General features: G+C 35.4%; 1 protein-coding gene across 1 annotated transcript in view; it reads right to left on the reverse strand.

The window, feature by feature from the left end:
• Window positions 1–22,255, reverse strand: part of KCTD9 (potassium channel tetramerization domain containing 9) — a 30,027-nt gene that overhangs the window by 5,628 nt on the left and 2,144 nt on the right. Inside the window, exons 2-10 of the mRNA XM_032288562.1 lie at window positions 12,715–12,836; window positions 10,879–10,922; window positions 6,866–6,962; window positions 6,198–6,256; window positions 5,879–6,007; window positions 3,150–3,217; window positions 2,967–3,062; window positions 2,110–2,259; window positions 66–171 (exon numbers count right to left, since the gene is read on the reverse strand). Of these exons, the coding sequence (XP_032144453.1) occupies window positions 66–171; window positions 2,110–2,259; window positions 2,967–3,062; window positions 3,150–3,217; window positions 5,879–6,007; window positions 6,198–6,256; window positions 6,866–6,962; window positions 10,879–10,922; window positions 12,715–12,836 (871 nt within the window). The remainder of the gene's footprint in view (window positions 1–65; window positions 172–2,109; window positions 2,260–2,966; window positions 3,063–3,149; window positions 3,218–5,878; window positions 6,008–6,197; window positions 6,257–6,865; window positions 6,963–10,878; window positions 10,923–12,714; window positions 12,837–22,255) is intronic.

Below are 22,255 nucleotides of genomic sequence, written 5' to 3' on the forward strand. Positions count from 1 at the left end.
TTCCAGGGCTTTTTCCTTTATGGTCTGCTTTCTCCACAAATAGCTATTTACAGATAGGATCTCACCTTCTAAATTGGCTTTAAGACCAGAAGGATCCTCAAAATTACACAGTTTCAGGGATGCTCCTTCTGCATTAGAACAGAGCATTTTGACTCCCTGGAGATTTGCACACTGCAAAGAAAAGAGAAAAGTCCTGGTTATGAGGTTCATAATTTTGTTCAAATTAGCTCAAACAGAAAAAGAAAAAAATAGAAAAGGGGAAAGGGCTCAACTCAACACACTCATAATCCATATTTTCTGTTTATAATAAAGGCTTTTCTAATTAAACCCAGTAAGAACTAGGCACATTAAAAAAAATTTTTTTTAAACAACTTTTTAAAAAAACAAATGCAAATTAACAACAGCATGTTCAGTTTACATGAAACAATGGTTTAGATAAAAAAGTTGGGAGAGTCAGAACTATGACATCTCTATCTCTATTTTAATAAACACTCCTATGCATGACAATGAAACAGTCAAAATGTATGAGTAAGGAAGGCATAAACTTGTGAGGGATATGGATTTTCTCTTATTACTGTAGGAATCATGATGTTCTAAGTGAAATTCTTGATATCCAAAGATGCTCCTACTGCCTTCAACTCAGAGGTCAGAATACGAATGCCAGCATTTAAAGGCATTATTTAGCTACAAAACACTAACAGGATGCTTGTTGGGTCTTTCTGCACCAGCCATTGCAACATAATCAACCCTGAGCAGCCAAATCGCAATGCGTAATGCAGAACAGATGGTAAAATGGCATAAAATATATGTTTTAAGAGTTTATTTTTTTGTTTTGTTTTATTTTTTTGAGACAAAGTCTCACTCCGTCACCCATGATGGAGTGCAGGGGTGCTATCTCGGCTCACTGCAACTCCACCTCCGAAGTTCAAGTGATTCTTGTGCCTCAGCGTTCCGAGTAGCCGGGATTACAGGTGTGCACCACCATGCCTGGCTAATTATTGTATTTTTAGCAGAGACGTGGTTTTACCATGTTGGCCAGGCTGGTCTTGAACTCATAACCTCAAGTGATCTGTCTGCCTTAGCCTCCTGAAGTGCTGGGATTATAGGCATGAGCCACCACACCCAGCCAAGAGTTTTAAATTATGTTCACTTACCTCAAAGAGTTTTTGACAAAAATCTTTTTTTCTTTTTGTCCTTAACATAAATGAAGCTGTCTCTATTTAAAGACTAGGTCCTTCAAACTTTTTTTTGATGATGTTAATCTTTTTCCTATTTTGCTACCAACCTGACTCTTCATGATAAGACAGAATAAGGACAGTGAAAATAACTAAAATGTGTATTTGGTAGATTTTGTTACTAGCTCTGATACAAAGCCTCATGGAAAAATAAGCTGCAGCTGAGTAAACCCAAATTATAATAATTCAATAAATGACTGCCAAAAGCAAGATGCTATTAATTCAAAAGACATACAGACATGGGCCTTGGTGGTAAGGAACTTACAGTTGTTAAAAGTTAAGAGATTTCATTGTTGGTCTGCATATATCCTCTAACTTCAAATAAACACAGATAATTGTTATAAATACATATATATATACACACACACACATATATATGTATATATACATATGTATATATTTACATGTAGAGAGAGGGAAAAGGCCACTGAGATGTTAACTTCCAGACTGATGCATACCATGTTTATTTTAGAATATCTCTGTCAAATTCTTGAGCAATAACATTTTCCTCTTCCAGAAATGAGGTTGAATAGATTTCAAAGTTCCTTTCAGCTTTACCTTTATAATTTGCTGAAAATATGAGTCCTGATAAATAAAGTACAGTATATCAAGGAGATCAGGAACTAATTCCAAGATTTAATTTCTTATTAGTTGCTAAACCTTTCAGGTCTATGTTTAAGAAAGGATATCAAACTTGCAAAACCAAATCCATTTCACTTTCAGACCCTTCAGTCTTATATCAACATAATAAATTATCTGTTTTCATATAAAAGCTCCAGTAAAAGATAGTTATAATTCCTGTCTCAAAGGCTCTTTGAGACCGTTCAATAGACTAAAAATTTAATTTTCTCTTGTAGCCTAAAATGATACTTACATCAAGTACTGATCCAGAGAGATCAGCTCGTTCAAGATTTGCACAGCAAAGATTTGCATGTGCAAGATTACAGCGACTTAAATTGGCCATTTTGAAGTTAATGTATCGAAGGTCCAAACGAGAAAGATCAGCACCACTGAAGTTCAAACCCTGAAATAAAAAAAGCACAAATTGTCACTATAATTAAATCATCTGTATTAAATTTAATTACTATCGCTAACCACTAAATTGTTTTTAGAAGCAATTGGCAGTTCAGTCACTTGGAGTTTATAAAACATGATCAAAATGGAATTTAGATACATAAAAGAAGTGTCATTAAATAGGTTCCTCATAAAAGAAACTCTAAGTATATTAGAGTATAGCCTGGCTGTAATTCATTTATCTGTAGAAGGTTCTAAACAGAGATCCTTGTTAGTCTTCTATCTGCTAGTAAGTGTTTAGTTAAACCTAATTTTATTTAAATTATTTTATTAATTCAATAAATCAAGACAATTTATTAGGCAGAAATGAGTACTGTGGTCTTTAAAAAATCTGAAATGCTACAGTACACATAAATAAAAGTACTTGCCACTGATCAGCCCGTATATTGCAAATGTACAAATACTGACTTTTAAAAAACTGCTGCAATTTCCATGCATGATTCACAAACTGCTACATGTGATATAATTAGACAATAAAAAAAGGCTATTATTGCATCTCTTTTTGGCTAACCATTTCAGAACTAAATCAATGCTATGACTCATAATTAAATTATATCTTGCACATAAAAGGAAAATAAAGCAAAAAAAAAAAAAAACCCCAAAACATTCACAGATTTGCTGACAGAAATAATTCATATAAAAGTCTGCTTTAATTACCTGGCATCGCAGTTCTGACTTGGTTGGAGTTGCTAGCAAAAATCGGACAAATTCCTTTCGGGATATTGGTGAATGATCCTCTGGTGGTTGAGAATTCTTGCAAAGATATTAAGAAATTAGTAGAGTCTTTTGGGAGACAGCTACAATAAATTTAATAAGTGGCTAACGTAAAACCAGGCTTACCTTTATTGCCACTTCTAGGTGTTCAATCAATGAGTCAATACCAAAAAACCTTGCTTCTTCTAACACACCTATCAGAACAAAAATGATTCTGAAACACTAATTTAGTGAATGTATTACATTCATTGTGAATGTAATAAAATACGATTAGTTCTCAAATCTTAACATTTAATTGATGTTTTAGATCTGAACAGGTTTGCCACAAGTATCTTTTACATACTGAATCAGAAAACGATGGCTTCACAAAAAATGTCAAAAGTATAATTCAGAAATATTTCTTATAGCAGAATAGAATTTAAAAATATTTGTAAATAAAAAGGGTTTCATCTATCATTTACTTTAACTTGGTTAAAAAAAAAGTACATCCTTTAAATGACTTGGTATTTTTCCTTATTCTAATCTGTTAATAAACATCAGAATGTGTGGGAATACATTTGGGTTCCATTATCTTTCAAATGAGAAAACCTCAATCATTCAGTTGGCTGTCTACCTGGTAAAAAACTACTTAGAACTCTGGAATTACAAAGAAAGTATCAGACATAATCCCTCCCTTCAAACATTTACAAGCTAATAAGGGTAACTAGATACAGAAAACCACAGTTATTTGGGAAGAATAATACAATCTTTTCCGTGAAAACCAAACTCTATGGTCAATAATACAATTTTTGCAAAACAAAGGTCATCCAAGGTATAGCATCAGATTGCCACTGTGGCATACATAGTCCAGATTTTCCCTTCAGGAGGAATCCAGTCCAGTCAGAGTGGCATAATCTTTGGATTCTTCCTGAAGGGACAGGCTCACTAAGATAAATATCCCTGGTGGAAACCAACATATTATAAAAGAGGTTCTTGTGGGCCACACTCTCAATTTGCTAAGATCTAATATGTTTCTAATTCTAGGTTTAGAATTAAACCTTTAAAACTTCCAGAGAAGCCTTATAAATACCAAAGACAGGCCGGGCATGGTGGCTCACACCTGAAATCCCAGCACTTTGGGAGGCTGAGGTGGGCAGATCACTTGAGATCAGGAGACCTCGAAACCAGCCCAGCCAACATAGTGAAACCCCATCTCCACTAAAAAAAAAATACAAATATTAGCTGGGCATGGTGGTGCATGTCTGTAATCCCAGCTACTAGGGAAGCTGAGGCAGGAGAATCGCTTGAACTCAGGCAGCAAAGGTTGCAGTGAGCTGAGATCACGCCCCTGCACTCCAGTCTAGGTGACAGAGTGAGATTCCATCTCAAAATAAAAAAAAAAGAAAAGAAATACAAAAGACACACATGAAGAACAGCAGATAGAAGAAAGTAAGAAATATTTATTTTATTTTACTATGAGCACAAGTAAAATCTGGATTTGAATACTAGCTCTGCCACTCACTACTTTTTGGTGTTAGTGAAATTATTGTACATTGTTTTAAACCATATAATTACTTGAGGCAACCTGTAAGCAATGTAAAGAGTTTGGATGGAAACTGTACTAACTAAAAACAATTCTTTATAAAATGAATCCAGCAGAGAGCTCTGCTTTTTGAACACTTGAAAAAATAAAAAAAAGGGTTGAGAAACATGAAAAAGAAAAAAACTAGCAAATCTTGGTAATGGCTTGGTTTGCAGATGTGTGACACAACATGGATATATCTATTTCTAACACTATTTTCTAGATAAGTTTGATATAAAATGCTATCAATAATTTGAGGAAAAACTAAAATGGGAGAAATAAAAAGCAACCAGAATTTAGTTATAAAGTTATAGAACTAGCCAAAAGGGTCAAATAGTGTCATTTCTTTTTTTGGCAATAGGTACATTTTAAAGGGAATATAAAGTTTCATATAGCAACACTAAAAGTTAATGGGTACTTTGTATTTCACTACAGAAACTGTAAGTTAGCAGTCCTCAGGCTGATTCTGATGTGTTCAGCATGTCGTGTTTTTAAAATGAAAATATTTGACATAAAATTTTAGATACCCAGGTTTTCTTTAAAAACCAAGGTTCTGGCACTCTGCATCTGTCCATGTTCCCACATGGCAATGATCTGCTGAAGTTGGCAGGCGTGTAACCTCAAGATTGCCAACTGCCTACCATTCCTCAAGTACTAACATCAGATCAACTTCAGTCACTTGGAGGCCTGTTTGCTTCCAAATGTGCAACCAGTGTTTTATAGGGGCTTTTGTCTACATCCCCTCTATGAACCTTCACAAAAATCTTGTGATGTAGATAGGGACAAGAGTGCTTTTAACACTCATTTTTCCTATATGACTCAAGAGAAATTTTCCCCCCGTTAGTTTCCCCAGGTTAGCAAGTTGTAGAGTCAAGACTCGAATGCAGATTTATGATTGCAAAGCATGATTTCCCCTCTTGACTACTCTAGTTCTCACATAATGTGGAGAATATCCATAACTTGGAGCCAAGTTACATTCACAATTCAATTCTTAAAAAAAGAGACAACAAAATCCTTTCAAGTCACTTGTGATAGAATCTAAAGCAATTTAGAATATAAAGTTGAAGTGTATGACTTAGATATTTATCCATATGTACAAAGACTACCTACCTGAAGGACTACCTGTGCTAAATCTATTTCTACACCTATATACACTCATATACATGTGAAAACATTTAGTTTAAAAAATAGAAAAAAAATTATGGAAACATGCTGAGTGAAACAAAATTAAAATCTTAAACTTACAAAAATGTGAGTAGTTAGATAATTATATTGGAAGTCTTCATAAACTCACCCAGTAAGTTAATGCCATCATTTACAATGAGCTGTCCATGACGCAAGTAGTTCAAAATGGGTTCAAAGTACTCAGGACTTCGGTCAATTAAGAAAGCTCCTCTATGATCTTGCTTATTTCCCCAGACACCTGTGTTACCATATAATAAAGAAAGTCCCCCATAAACAAAAAATAAAGTCAGAAATGTATGAGGAAAAATTTGCTTAATATACCAGTAAGTTTTTACTCTTAAAACTGAGATTATTAGGTTAGAAGTTATAAAGTCAGTACAGATACAAAACAGGTAACAAAGAATGTGAAAACAATGTGTTACACTCACCTTTGTCCTTAAACATGTGGGCCAGCATACTGTCAGGTTCTTTATTCACTAAAGTGCTCCTAAGAATTCAGGGAAAAAAATTGATTTCTCCATTTGTCTTTATAAACAAACATATTTAAGTCAAGAGTATACTCGATCCCAGCTGCTCTCTCAAAAAGATGCATGCTACAACCTGGTAGGAGTAACGCTGGGGAACAAAAACGTGCAGTAAGTTGCCATTTATCAGATCCCTTCTAATTGGGTACTTCCTTTGATTTAAATATTGTTTTATTTTCCTTTGATTTAATTACTTGTCTATCTTGTTAGCAAGCTACTACATAATAATATTCTTGATCTTCCAAACTTATATTTTTCTGCCCTTTAACAAAAGCAGTTGTAGTCTACAAATTTTAGTAGTGTTAATTTTTACTTGTATTGCGTGTTTATTACTCAACATCTGAAAAGCATGTTCTAAAACACTGAAGTGATGCCTTTTATGCCTTCTCTGGAAAGAACCATGTTTTTACTTTTTTCTTCAAAAAAAGTTATAAAAAATGGCTTCAGATCACATAGTATATTTAAGCAGCATCTGAATATATTTTAAGGAAATCAGCAAGTTGAAGAACAAATGGTACACAGTGCTCCTTTTGCATTCTCTTTCTCTCAAACACACATACACACACACCTACCGTGTAGTTGTAAAGTACCGCCCTCCAACATTTAATGTTAGCCAATCTGTGTGGAATCCTGACAATCCTTCAGGCGGCTTGGAATCTGTCTGAGGATCTAGAGATGACATGTAGAAAATAATAAAAATATTAAGATTGAGGATTCTGGGAAGATGGCAATGGCATAATTTTTTAAACTGAATACACACATAATAAAAGCATACCAGAGCTACTAGGACAGCAATACCCAAACCCATAGACTGCATCTAAAACAACACTAGATGATAAGGTAGTCCCACCAAAACCAACAGCTATAAGAGCAGCATGCTTTCAGCGCCTGTGAAAGAAAAAGCAGAGAGAAGCAACAGGGTATATGATGAACCCACGAATGTCAAAGCCATCCACGGATACTGACTTCATTGCTTAGTAAGTCTAGCTGAGAACAACAGATTGAGATCACCCCCAAAATGGGTGATGCAAGTAGTTTGCAATAAGATCTGACAGGGCTAAAAATAAACTCTCAAAACCACATGGCCGAAACTCCCTTCTAAGGACAAAGCTCCATACCAATAAGATGCTGGGAAAATAATCCAAGTCGAATGCAACAAAGGCAACAGAGACCAAAAAAAAAAAAAAAAAAAAAAAAAAAAAAAAAAAAAAAGGGAGGCCAGATGAAAGTTGAGGTCTAATAGACCAGAATATATCAAAAAGTGAGTTCTATATTTTTTACCACTTCCCAAAAACAATGGAAAAGGGAACTCTAAAGCCATGAAATTAGAAAAACTGTCCTAAGTCAGCTCTCTTTTCAAGTTAAGAAAAACTAATGTCACACAAAAATAAGCAATACAAAGGGATTGATCAAATGTCCTACAAAGGTGTTAAAATAATGTCCTTATAGATTATGAAAACATTCCAGAAATACCCACAAAATAGATCAAAATTATAAACTAATATTCCAAAACATGCTAAAAGAAGCTTATAGAAGGTATAAAATAACAATATAAACCAGAATTTAAAAATTCAGAAATGAATAGCAAGAACTCAGGAGAGAATTAGAAATAAATGAAAAACCATTTTAAAAATAAAGATTAAAGCAAAAGAAATACAAGAGTGATTAAACATAATAGACAATGACTTAAGGGAAAGAAAAGGTAAAAAAGAGAATAGCTTGAAAAATTTAAAGGAAATGGCCAGACATGGTAGCTCATGCCTGTAATCCTTTGGGAGGCTGAGGCAGGGGGATTAGTTGAGCTCAGGAGTTCAAGACCAGCGTGGGCAACATGGCAAAACCTCATCTCTACAAAAAATGCAAAAAAAATTGCTGGGCATGCTGACACACATCTGTAGTCCCAGCTGCTTGTGGAGCGTGAGGCAGGAGAATCACTTGAGCCTAGGAGTTTCAAACTATAGTGTGCCAAGATCACGTCACTGCACTACAGCCTGGGTGATGAAGTGAGGCCCTGCCTCAAAAAAATAAATAAAATAAAAAATGAAAGGAAAAAGTTTCAAATGTAAAAAACAAGTGTAAAAGATCCACCATACATACAATAAAGTGCTGAAAGAAGGAAATCAAATCAAAATGAACCCAAAAAAATATGTAAACTTCAAGAAAACTTTACTGAAATTTAAAAATATATACACTTGAAACTATATATTGAAAGGATCCATCACATACTAAGAAAATCAGTGCAGAACAACTCAGAACACCAAGAAATATTCTGCTAAAATTACTGTACTTTAAAGTAGGAGAAATATCCTTTGGGTGATCTATGAAAAATAATCACATAAAAAAGATCAGATTTTTTGAGATCAAAACTTCAAGGCAGAATAAAATGCAGTAACAAATTTAAGATATTCAAAGGAAAATAATGTGAACCAAGGATTTTTCAATAGCTTTGCTGAGGTATGATTAACATAAGCTACATATACTAAAGTTTATAATTTGATAAGCTTTGACACATACTGTCATATCAAAATTATATGAAGACGGTGGATGGCAATGGTATCTTGCCATTGGAAGATGTCAGAGAATATTATTCTCATAGTTTCTTGGAGAGAAATCTACTAGAGAACAAGTTTCAGATGACCCCCAGCAACATGACAAAAGGATTGGAGGTAAGTGTACACTTGAAGTAAAATTAAATGAGGGTATTAAGGGAGACAGTATAATATACAATGGCTATATGTTCTGACAATGCAGAACTTATTTTTTAAGTAAGGGGAGAAAGGATTTAGCATATGAAAAACATTTAACTTTTTAGTAATCATATTGGTACTGAAAGTATTAGGTTTGTTACTCTGACACTTTTAGGTGTGTTCTGTGAGGGGCAAAGTAAATGAGTATGTGACTTTGTAAGTCTAGTAGTACCTATGCCCCTGAAAGTCAGGATTATTGACAAGGAAGAGGCCGGGCGCGGTGGCTCACGCCTGTAATCCCAGCACTTTGGGAGGCCGAGGCGGGTGGATCACGAGGTCAAGAGATCGAGACCATCCTGGTCAACATGGTGAAACCCCGTCTCTACTAAAAATACAAAAAATCAGCTGGGCATGGTGGCGCGTGCCTGTAATCCCAGCTACTCAGGAGGCTGAGGCAGGAGAATTGCCTGAACCCAGGAGGCGGAGGCTGTGGTGAGCCGAGATCGCACCATTGCACTCCAGCCTGGGTAACAAGAGCGAAACTCCGTCTCAAAAAAAAAAGGAAAAGAAAAAAAAAGGAAGGAAGGAGACACAGATGTAAGATAGAAGAGGATAAGTAAAACCCTTATAATCCTAAATATAAACTTTAAGTATTAGTATCCATATTCTGTTATATATGGCATATAAACTTTATAACCTATAATATATATTATATATAAATTTTATCTCTACCTACATATTTTCAATTCTGTCCACCAAAGGCATAGCGACAATGATGGACCCAATAGCAAAGAGCCTCCCCAGCACCCAGATTTGTCTTAGAATGACGCTTCCCACTAAAAGAAATCAAGGACGGTTGGAAAAATGTTTTTCCAGGTCTGAGACAGGAAAAGGTTAAGATGAACACCTTTTATTCCAGATAATAAGCAAGCTATAAAATCCAACAGGGTTGCGTTAAAAAGACCTGAAGAGATTTCCAGTGGTCAAAAGTTAAAACAATCTGAACATCAATACATGCAGAAGATGAAAACATAACAAATATTTTAAAATCCATGAGTTAATAAAAATAAACTAAAATCTTAATTGATCACTTTTTATTGTGTTTGTATGCAGTGGACCAATTAAGAGACCACTGCCTGCCAATCACTGTTAGGCCAATGGATAAAACAAGGTGAGAAGTTCTTGCTCACAATTTTAAGGTAGAGACAGACAGACAAGAGTATGCACTTCTAAGTTGGCAACTGCCTGGGCAACAATCCTGAAAACTACTTCCACTCACCAAATGCAATTAGTATGATGTTTTAAAAATACTTAAATATCCAGTGTTGACTGTATGGAGTGAAATAAATCAAATACTTTATCTTACTTTAGGCCTTCTTTTTTAAGATATAAAACTATAAGCTTTCTTCCAAATCAAAGGATAGTGAATGTGCACACCTGTGTGTATATGGTTGATATCAAGTCATTTTTTGACTTATTTGATCACTGTGAAATATTGTTAAGCACTACTTATGCAAGCAGTATTTACTCACAAATACGTGATACAACACTTAGAGAAATTTTGACATTTACTAGCAGAGAAAAAATTTTGAAACAAAACAATTGTTTCTAAAATCAAAACTACCTTACCATGTTAAAGTTAATGAATATATATACCTCAAGAGCATTTTAAAGCCATGTAAAAGACAAGGCATCCATACTAAAATATGATCATATAAGAAAAAATTTAATATATACATATGCATCCAGTGCAGAATCAAAGAGTGTGAAGATCTGAATACAGCCATCAGATCATTTTTAATGATTAAGCTTAAGGGCCTCATTTAAAATAACTGCCATTCCATCCTTTTTTATTATTATTTTGGCAGATAAAATTGGCTTTTAAGGAAGTCACTTACCAATAAATGGCTCTCCTTCACACACAAACAAAACATCATCATCCCTGGGGAAATCAAAATTTAAAAAGCCACCATCAAAATCTAAAAATCACATTAATTATCTGTTGTTTATAGAAACTGTTCCTTAGAATTATATAGAAGATACGTTTTGCTATCAATCTAGACTGCAAAGAAGCTAAGTTTCCAAAGCTTTGTTTAACCCTCTGAACTTAACTGTCTTTGGATTTAAATTCAAAAATAAGATCTTACATATCAAAGTACTTTTGAAATGGGGGAAAAAAATCCCACTACACAAATTATGTGAGTTCAGCTTTCTTATCAATTGAGAATGAATAATTATGCTCAAAAGATAGATTAAAGCCACAGCCAACTCTTTTTTCTTTAAATTTTTTACTCCTAAATCATTAGCTGTTGTGTGCTTTGGAGATGAAATAAACTGTCATATTAAATCTAGGAAAAATATAACTGGAAGTAACTCTGCTATCAGTGTTTACCCACCACACATCTACCACACACACAAATGTAAATGGTTCCACATAGCCCACAGTTCTGGACAATCAGTATATATCCTCTTCCCCAAGCAATTACACCAGATACTGTATTGTGAACCAAAAACAAATAAACAGATATTTTATAGCTCAGAAGGCTTCGGTTCTGACCTTCCACTGTAGACATTTTTATTTCCTATAGGACTCATAGGACATGCTGAATTTTTCTAAGAGGTAGAGTTTGTGTTTCTTAAGGAGAAAATTAGATTGATGCAGATCATCATTCAACAACATGACTCAGCTTTCCTTATAAACTGAAAGAAGGTGGGAGATAGGTATTGAAAAACTAATTATCCTAATTTATTTGGATTTAAAATGTAGTGTATAATATTTCCTAATTGTTCATCATGCCAGTTAACTTTTTCAGTTTGGTATAAAAATCTGTTTTCTTTTCATTAACAAAACCCAAGGAGCTGTATGACCTAGGTAAGTCTCTCAATTTCACAGGTAATTAGTTTCTTCATCTGTAAAATGAGGGGTCTAGAACTGACTAACTTCAAAAGCAGTATTATTATACTGAAAGGTCATTTTGATCTGGATTTATATGGAGATAAACTTAGTATATTACTGCTGTAATTTAGAGCATCATTATCTTCACATCATCAATAAAAAAAACTCATGCTTTGCAAATTAAATGGTACAACTCAGACAAAGCAATTATAACATAACTGGTATAGTTATAATACTTAATTTGTGTTCATTTTACCATCTTCTTTGTTAAGCATCTTTCTGCTCCAAAATTCTCTGACCTTGTGAAGATGAAGTAAGGTAAACTACACACTTTTTTTTAAGAGATAAATCTGCCTGGGAAATTTAAAGAACAAACAAGTAAGCCTAAATTATGGTGGCTCACTGGTGCTATCTCTACTTAGAATTCTATCATATTTATAAAGTTTTCACAAAATCTGGCCTCTGTAATGTTTATAAAATGCAAAGCATTCTTAAGAAATGATTAATAAGCAGGTGCCTATAAAAGTGAAGAGATGAATTAGATTTTTAATGTTAAAAACTGCATGTCTTATTAGATCCTTCTCTAGAACCACAGAGAAGAAATTTCCTCACAGCCATATATGAACTATGCAGAAACACTATCGGTATACTGAAATGTACTAAGGGTTTTCTATCTGATCAATACACCTTAAGCCCAAATGATTTAAATTCTAAAGAGCAACATCACTAGCCAAAATCCTGTATTCTTAACAGTGATTAAATTACTACTTAAGGGAAACAGCATAGCACCAATAAGTTGAGGTACACTGTTGACAGCTTATAAAAAGGTGAAGGTTACCTGATTAAAGCAATATCATCAATCAGTCCACCTTTCCCATTATACACACTGGTGGCTTTTATGCCGAGTTTACTGCTGGCCACAGAAAGCAAATCAGATAAAGTTCCATATACAGCAACAACCTGTAAACACACCAGATGAATATGAACAACTTATTTAATAAATTTTATCCCCCGCAAGTTACAAACCATCACATTAGAACAGGACTAGAAAATCAGGTTATCATATAAACGGAGACTTCAAGAGGTTCTTAACAGTGCCCCCTTTTCTTCTATGACTCATTTATTCACTTGGTGCCTAATACTGCAGACTTCTAAACTAGACGTAAGAAATCATCTCTGACCAAAAACAATCTACAATCCTAAGGTGAGTTAAATAGTGCTCCAGTTCTGAAGTAAGGCAACCTATACTTCAATCTAGAGTCTGACACTTTCTAGCTGTCAACTTGAGTCAATCTATTCATGCTTCTGTTGCTTCAACTAGAAATGAAGAAAATAGTAGCACCTACCTCAGAAGGTTATTATGAGATGAGTTCATACATAAGAGCTTAGCAAAGTGCCTGAGACCTAGTTAAGTCCCTATTATGTTGCCCTTTTATTATTTATTTAATAAATAAATTCATCCTTATAATAAGAGTGCTCTGGTGCTGTTCATCCTTAGAATAAGAGTGCTCTGGTGCCGTTTATCATACCATTAACTATGTCAACTATCACAGAAAAGGTAACTTCCCACCTCATTTATTTAATTCTTCACTAAGCCAGATTTTAGCATCTAACATTACAAACAGAACACACACCTGGGTGACAGTGAATTGATGTGTCCTGCTTTGAATCAAGTAGTCTGATATATATGCAAGACACATGCAACTGTTTAAGCAGGGAGCTGAGAATCTCTACACATAAATGAATTTTGTGCCCTGGTCCTAAATGTAACTATGGGTTCCCAGTGGCTGAGTTGTACAGTTGCATCATTATCAGTTATGACCTCTGAAAGTTAGGAATAAAAAGTAGGTGAGGGTTGGGCACAGTAGGTCATGCCTGTAATCCCAGCAATTTGTGAGGCGGAGACAGGCAGACCACTTAAGGCCAGGAGTTTGAGACTGGCCAGGCCAACATGGAGAAACCCCATCTTTACTAAAATACAAAAATCAGCTGGGTGTGGTGGCACATGACTAGATACTCCAGAGGCTGAGGCACGAAAATCGCTTGAACCAGGGAGGCAGAGGTTGCAGTGAGCCAAGGTTGCACCACTGCACTCCAGCCTATGTGACAGAGTGAGGCTCTGTCTCAAAAAAGCTACAAACACGCACAAAAAAGGAAAAAAGCAGGTGAAGAGCTAAACATGAAGCACAATCAGTGAGCTCATGGATGTCCCTAGATTATTATGTCAAGATGCCATATGAAGTGAGCACTAAGGCTGGTCCTCTGTCCACCAGTGACTGCAATACAATAGACAGTTACTAGTTAAATAAATAAAGTGAACAGAGGACATGGAAAAAGCTGCTCAGTAACATAGGAGTGTGCAGTTTTTCAAAAGCAGAGTACTCAGATTCCAACTTTTTTCTCTCAGATCAGAAGGATGAAAGCCATAAGAGTGCTGGGGCATTTTGCAAAGCATTGAAGGCAAGAAAAATTTAAGCAGAACTAAGTTCATTATAAAAAATAAAGTACAACCCAAGTGTCTATAAGCAGGTAATTGTGTAAATAAAATATGGTATATATACATACAATTGAATATTACTCAGCAATAAGAAACAACAAGGCCAGGTACAGTGGCTCATGCCTGTAATCCCAGCACTTCGAGAGGCTGAGGCAGGTGGCTCACTTGAGTCCACGAGTTTGAGATCTGCCTGGCCAACATGGTGAAACACAGTCTCTACCAAAAAATACAAAAAGTAGCTGAGCATGGTGGCATGTGCCTATAGTCCCAGCTGCTTGGGAGGCTGAGGTAGGAGGATCATCTGAGTCTGCCAAGTCAAGGTTGCTGTGAGCCAAGATCAGGCAACTGCACACCAGCCTGGATATGACGGGATGGAAAAGAAAAAAGGAAAGGAAAAAGAAAAGAAAGGAAAAAGGAAAGGAAAGGAAAGAAAAAAGAAAAGGAAAGCAAGAAAAGAAAGAGGGAGAGGGAGAAGAGAAGAGACATGAATTCTGACACATGCTGCAACGTGGATGGACCTTTCTGACAGTATTCTAAATGAAGTAAGCCAGTCACATAAAAGGACAAATATTCTATGATACCATTCACATGGAAGTACCCAAAACAGGCAAATTCATAGAGACAGACAGCAGAATAAAGGTTACCAAGGCACAGATGGGAATGGAGAGTTACTTCTTAATGGGTACAGTTTGTTTGAGATGATGACCAAGTACTAGAAATAAACAGTATGGTGATGGTTACATACACTGTGTATGTAAAAGATGTCAATGAATTATACATTTTAACAATGGTTAAAATCATAAATTTTGTTGTATTTTTTACCACAATAAAAAAAATAATGCAAAGCACCTGGGACAGTGTCTTAACAGAAGGTTTGCCATAAATAATTAAAGCCTAAGTAAAATATGTCGCATATGTCTTAGGACTGTTCACCTCTGCATCACAGTGAGGAATTCTGTAACTGCGCTGTACACATTCCTGGGAGAAAGGGAAGAGAAATACAGTACCTGAAGCATTGCACACAGCAAAGCTAGGGTTCTGTTAAGGCAAGGAGCGAAGAGAGTCAAGACAGAGAAGAGAGCAGCAAACATGCAAAGGAGCAAGAGACTGACCAAAGCAGATACACAACAACTACTGCAGTCAGGAAGGTGCCATGAGAGGAGGGTAAGAAGCACCTCTTTTCCAATTCAGTGTTCTTGGCATAGCTGCTATTATACAAAGAATTTTCTAAATCTTTCTTTTGCCTCTTATTTACCTGTGCCTCTTATATCTCAATGTGGCTTTCTTTTGCCTGATATCCCCTCCTTGCCCTAACATCAAGTTTCTCTCTCAGTATCTCTTTCACTGCTCTCTTGGCCATGCTGTAAAATAGAAGCAAGTTGAATGCATCTGTCTATACTTCTGTACTTAATGTAAATATTAGAGCTTACGATCTTATATGACTTATTCAAAATACACTAACTTGAATTGCTGTCTACTTCCATATGATTGACTTGGCTTTTCTGTGGATTAGTTGTGTCCCCGTGAAAATAAAGGCCACCTTCCATGTTTTAAAGCTGTGCTGTCCAATGTGGAAGCCACTAGCTGTATGAGTTTATTTGAATTTTAATTTATTAAAATTAAAAGTTAAAATGCAGTTCATTAACAGTAGCCACAATTCAAGTGCTCAACTGCCACATTAGCTAGTGGTTACCATATTAAATAGCACAAATTTCCATTATCTCAGTAGTTCTATTAGACAGTGCTAAAGAGGAGAAAAAAATGAAGAAAAAAAAACCCATTTTAATTCTATTAGGCTTTCCCATGATATAGGAACCCAAAGTAACAAACTGATGAAATACAACTCAAGACCTGTTTTCTGTTTTATTTAGAGGGTTGGGATGTTGCCACCTTCCCTTTCTTCACCATTGAACTCAAATTTGACCACACAATAGAAAAAAAAAAAAAAAACACACATACTGTTTGGAAAGAACTATTCTCAAGGCAATCAAGGTACAATAGGTATTTCCTTGTAGGCTGTAAACTACTAAGGAGCACAGTCTAGATACAAATTGAATTCAACTTTTATTTTATTGGCACTTAATCCTAATAAAGTATCAAAAACAATTTACCATATCACTAAATATTTTCTAATCTGACTGTCTGCCTAGATCCTAAGGTTCAATAAAAAAATTTTAATTTCCAAAAAGTTGTTATGAATTCTGTGAATAGAGGTGACCAATTATCCCTTGGTAAAGGTGATGAGCAGCACTAAAGAGGTACATCCCTGAGTTTTTCTACTAATAACTGCCATAGGTTTAAATGAAAGGATCCACCTACCTAAATGGTAAATCACCTGGCTTATAATAGGCCTTTGATAAATATTTCTTGAATGTTGAGTGTTGAACTAGGACACACCTTTTTTGTATGACAATCAGTCATGTTCATTTAAGTCTCTTACACTGTCATTAGGGTAAAAAACTACAAGGTATAAATGTAATTCTAAAGTGATACTAAGGTCAGGCGTGGTGGCTCATGCCTGTAATCCTGGCACTTTGGGAGGCCAAGGTGGGCAGATCATCTGAGGTCAGGAGTTCCAGACCAGCCTGACCAACATGGTGAAACTGTGTCTCTACTAAAAATACAAAAATTAGCCATGTGTGGTGGCGCACACCTGTAAATCCCAGCTACTCGCAACTGAGGCAGGAGAGTTGCTTGAACCCAGGAGGCGGAGGTTGTAGTGGGCCATGATCGTGCCACTGCACTCTAGCCTGGGCGACAGAGCGAGATTCCGTCTCAAAAAAACAAAAAAAGCGATATTCATAAAATGATTGAAAGTGGCTGTCTTTGGATAATGGAATTATGGTTAACTATGACTTTTTTGTTTGATTCTGTTTGTTTTCCAAATTTGTTTACAACAAACCTATATTAACTTTGCTATAAGGCAGGAAGTTTTAATTTATTTTAAGGTCTCTATAGCTCCAGATACTAGTTCTACAAATAAAATTATTTTAGTAGTTTGCAACCCAGCAGTTGGCAATTTCCTTTAAGTGAAATAACCAAAGGGTGGTCAGTTAGAGAAAACAGAATTTAAATTAATACAAAGAATCTTATAGTTCTATAAATTTGAAAATTTCCCTTAAGTTGGGCCAATAAACTTGTTTTCACTTGAAGGGCTATTCTTGACATTTGTTTTCCAACTAATCATTCAAGCATACTAACAATACCAAACAAATAAAAAGGAGTTATGTTGCAATACTAATATTCAAATATTTAAAATCTCTGTATTTTAAACTAATTAGAAACCAGATTTAAAAATACACATATCAACATAAATTTGTCATACATATGGAAAAGATGATTAAGTTACTGAGAAAGTTTCAAACAGACTGGCACATGCACTCTTCTTTATATAACAACTCTGTTGAGAAAGAGGAACAATGAAAATCTTGTATATCATGGACTTAAGCTCCAGTCAGTATACTAAGTTTTTCTTTGTCTTCCCTACTGAGCCAAAGAAATCATAAAATGATAGTGCTTACAAAGGTCATTTGCTTTTTATGTGTTACTTCCGCCTTGTGGACCTGATGTTTCCAAGTCACTGTGATTATCTACTTTAATAACTTGGGCATTAAGAATGGAAGCATTTTACAGAGTAAATTGAGAAGCATGTCTATTAATGATGACTGTATTATACTACTGTTCAGAGTCAATTCTTTTTAAAGTTCAGATTCCATGACAAGTGAAAGCTATCTTTGAGTTGCGAAAAGAAATGGTACACCATGCCTAGTAGAATTGGCTAGTTTTAATTTGCCTTTAAGCAACATTTTCAAATTGTAACCTATATTATTAAAATATATTCCATTTAAATTTGAAAATTAAAATCTGCACATGTATGTAAAATATTTTTTCTTCTATCCCCACAAGATTTATTACATAATACACGATAAATACTTGTTGAATCTATGCAGGCTGATTTACCCAACCAAAGCACTAATCATAATTAACATCTAAATGTAGAACTCAATTTTCCTGTGTATACTTTTAGTCAAATACATTTTAAATATTTACATGACCTTATTCTTTAAAAGATGACATAATTAAGGTAAAAAATGAAAATATTAAAAATGAAAAATTCTGACAATACCAAGTGTTGGAGTGGATGTGTACCAGTGGGGAAGGTTTATGCAATGCTGATGCGAATATAAATTACTGCAATGACTTTGAAAAACAATCTGACATTATTATGCAAAATTGAATATTTACGTATTTTTAACACCCAATAATTACAACTATGTGTCTATACCTTGGAGTGGTGGTTCTCAAATGTGTGATCCCACTACCTGCAGCATCTGAACCAACCTGGAAATTTCACCTGCAAATTAAAAGTGCACATTCCTACCCCACCACATACCTACAGAATATTAACCTTTGAGGATGGAGTCCAGCAGGTTTCTCAAGTCCTCCTAGGGACTCTGCTGCATGCTAAAGTTTGAGAACTACTTCCCTAAAAAATGCTTGCTGCTGTGCACCAGGATACATATACGGAAATATTCATGAGACATTGTTAATTTAACAACAAAATATAAAGAAAATAAATGGCCTAATGTTTGTCATTGGGGTAAAAAAAATACATGGTATAAATGTGTATGTAGTAGACCTAACGTCTACTGACAGGAATATCATGGTAGTATTTGTGTAGCATGTACTTTAATAAAGCAGTAAAAATGAATAAATTATCACTATGTCAGAGATTCTGGTTGGAACAGAATTATATGGAATGAAAAAAGCAAGCTCTGGCCTAGCATGGTGGCTCATGCCTATAGTCCCAGCACCTTGGGAGACTGAGGAAGAAGAACTGCTTGAGCCCAGGAGTTTGAGACCAGCCTTCGCAATATAGGAAGACACTGTCTCCACAAAAAAACTATATACAGTATCATACCAATTTGAGATATGGTATTTCCCAAAGCTGATTTTTAAAAAATGTAATTTAGTGGCCAGGCACGGTAGCTCACACCTATAATTCCAGCACTTTGGGAGGCCAAGGTGGGTGGATCACAAGGTCAGGAGTTCGTGACCAGCCTGACCAACATAGTGAAACCCCATCTCTACTAAAAACACAAAAATTAGCCGGGCGTGGTGGCACATGACTGTAATTCCAGCTACTCAAGAGGCTGAGGCAGGAGAATCACTTGAACCCAGAAGGCAGAGGTTACAGTGAGCCAAGACTGCACCACTGCACTCCAGCCTGGGCAACAGAAAGAGATTCTGTCTCCAAAAAAAAAAAAAAAAAAATGTAATTTAGTTATGCATATATATGTGACAAAACTACTGATTTAAAAACACACACACACACAGAGCAAGGAGAAAAACAAAACGCCTGACAATGGCTGCCTTTATGGGAGAGGCAGAATGAACACATTATGTTATTGATAACATGATACTTCTTGAGTTGCCTGGCAGATTTACAGATATTTGTTACATTATGTTCCTTTTAATGTTTCTGTATATTCTTTACTGTAGTGTTTTCTATGTATAAAATATATTAGGAAATGTTCAAGCTTAAAAACTGGGCCTTCACTAGGTTCTTATTAATGTTTAGACTTCAGAGGCAGAGGTTTACATAAATATTCACCTTTCCCCAACCCTAACAACGTAATGGATTCAAACCTGGATACTTACTATCAACAACATATTTCTTTTTCATTCTTTGTTGCTGTTGTTATTTTAGACATGGGATCTCACTATGTTGCCCAGGCTGGTCTTGAACTCCTGAACTCAAGCAACCCTCCTGCCTCAGCCTCTCAAAGTGCTGGGATTACAGGCATGAGCCACCGTGCCTGCCCCCAACAACATGTTTCTGACTTAATACCAAAACGTGAAGAAAAGTTATTTCTTGGACCAAGAATGCAAACATGGTATAGAATGAAGATATTTCCCCACTATGTCTGCCATGCTTGGCATGATGCCACGTACTCAGATGGCATTAACTAAGTGTTCACTGAGTGAATGAATGAATGATGAATGAATGAATCAGAATACAAAAGGCATGTGCACAGCTCATCATTCAATATTCTGAAGTAAAAAAAAATTCTGTATTCAAGATGTATAGAAACTTTGCACTGACATTAAGTTGCTTAGAAGTCACACACTGCATTCAGAGGTGCGATTCCCCATTTTAATTTCCTTAATGACAACTCTTATAGGGACTATTAAAAAAAGAATAATGAAAATGTTGAGGCACATGAAAAAAGGGTGACAGGTACAACATAACTCTTTTGGAGTATTTTTTAAAAACAACAAAAAAATCCTCAAAATTGAAACATTCCAGTGTTTAGAACTCTGGCCTTCTAAAGTTTCTTACCACACACCCCATTGGTAACACACTTTTGGGCATGTGCTCAAACATCTGTATATTTATATATTTACAAGCTATATTCCACTGTCAGAAAGTACATGTTTTCTCAAATGATGAGGACTTTCAGTGATTCAGACTATGAATCAACCAGCAAGAATCTCCTAAATATTTATCATTAAATTTGGTGAAATTCTGGCAAATACAGCATTGACTTTAAACATTAAAAGTGAAAAACAAACAAAAAAATCAGAAAAGAAAAAAATCTGAAGCCATTTGTCTTCATGTCTTAGAGAATATTTCCAAATATCTTGCTAACTAGGGTGACTCATCCTGTCAATGGCTAATATTTCAAAGAATAACACACACTTAGGGAAAGGCTGATTATTAATAGCAATTAATAAACAGGACTTCAAATAGTCTTCTTTAAAACTCAGCACAGTTTGAACTTCTCAGTTCCAAAGAGATCCAATCTGTTTTTAGTCTCAAGGTTTATACATACTAGGATAAGTGGCAGCTCCTGACATTTCCTCATTGTTTACTTCTGCTTGCATAATTAATATTGTCTTCAAACTGCAGTTTCTTTGATGTAATCATTTAAGATCACTTATCACTTGGCATTTTGGTGAGGGTTAATTTAGTTAAAACTGGATATAAATCTTTTTTTTTTTTTTTTGAGTCGGAGTTTCGCTCTTCTTGCCCAGGTTGGAAGTGCAATGGCAGGATCTTGGCTCACCGTAACTCCACTTTCTGGGTTCAAGCAATTCTCTTGCCTCAGCCTCCCAAGTAGCTGGGATTACAGGCATGCACCACCACGCCCAGCTAATTTTGTATTTTTAGTAGAGACAGGGTTTCTCCATGTTGGTCAGGCTTGTATCAAACTCCTGACCTCAGGTGATCCGCCTGCCTTGGCCTCCCAAAGTGCTGGGATTTCAGGCATGAGACATCACACCTGGCCTAAAACTAGATATAAATCTTAATGTGGCAGTTGTAAGTTTCCATATCACAATGTCAATGACAACCAATCAGTGAAGAAGCCACTATTAACCTTTTCACACAGGAGACCTGAGGCCAGCTGACATGTTCAGTGACTGGAGGTACAAGTTTCTTTCTAGATCTAAAAAATCAAGTTTCCATATTATTTTATATGTTTAAGTGTAAGATATAAATAAAAGGTATATTTCTTCCTAACCTCCAATAAATTGTCTTGGATACTGTTTGTTCTCTGGAAACCACTGTTCAGAGAATGCATAGCCCTCTCTACAGTATCAAATACATTCAGTAGTTACATTTTTTCAACATACAGAAAATTTGTGGTGAGCATATAACACAGCACCCTGGGAGAATTCTGTGCCTCTCCATGTCCTTCCTCAGGCTTTGTAGCCCCACAGTCTGGTAACCACTAAACAAGCTATGAGAGGGAAACTTATTTGAAAAAACAGAAATTATTCTTATAACCAGGCAACAAAAGCAGAAGCTAGGTAAAGGAGATAAAGTAAGTGGTATAGATATTCCAACTGGTGGATGGGAAATCAAATCCTATTCTAT

This window comes from Sapajus apella, unplaced genomic scaffold (genome assembly GCF_009761245.1).
Source record: "Sapajus apella isolate SASKATOON/1434 unplaced genomic scaffold, GSC_monkey_1.0 scaffold21, whole genome shotgun sequence".
Taxonomy (NCBI): Eukaryota; Metazoa; Chordata; class Mammalia; order Primates; family Cebidae; genus Sapajus; species Sapajus apella.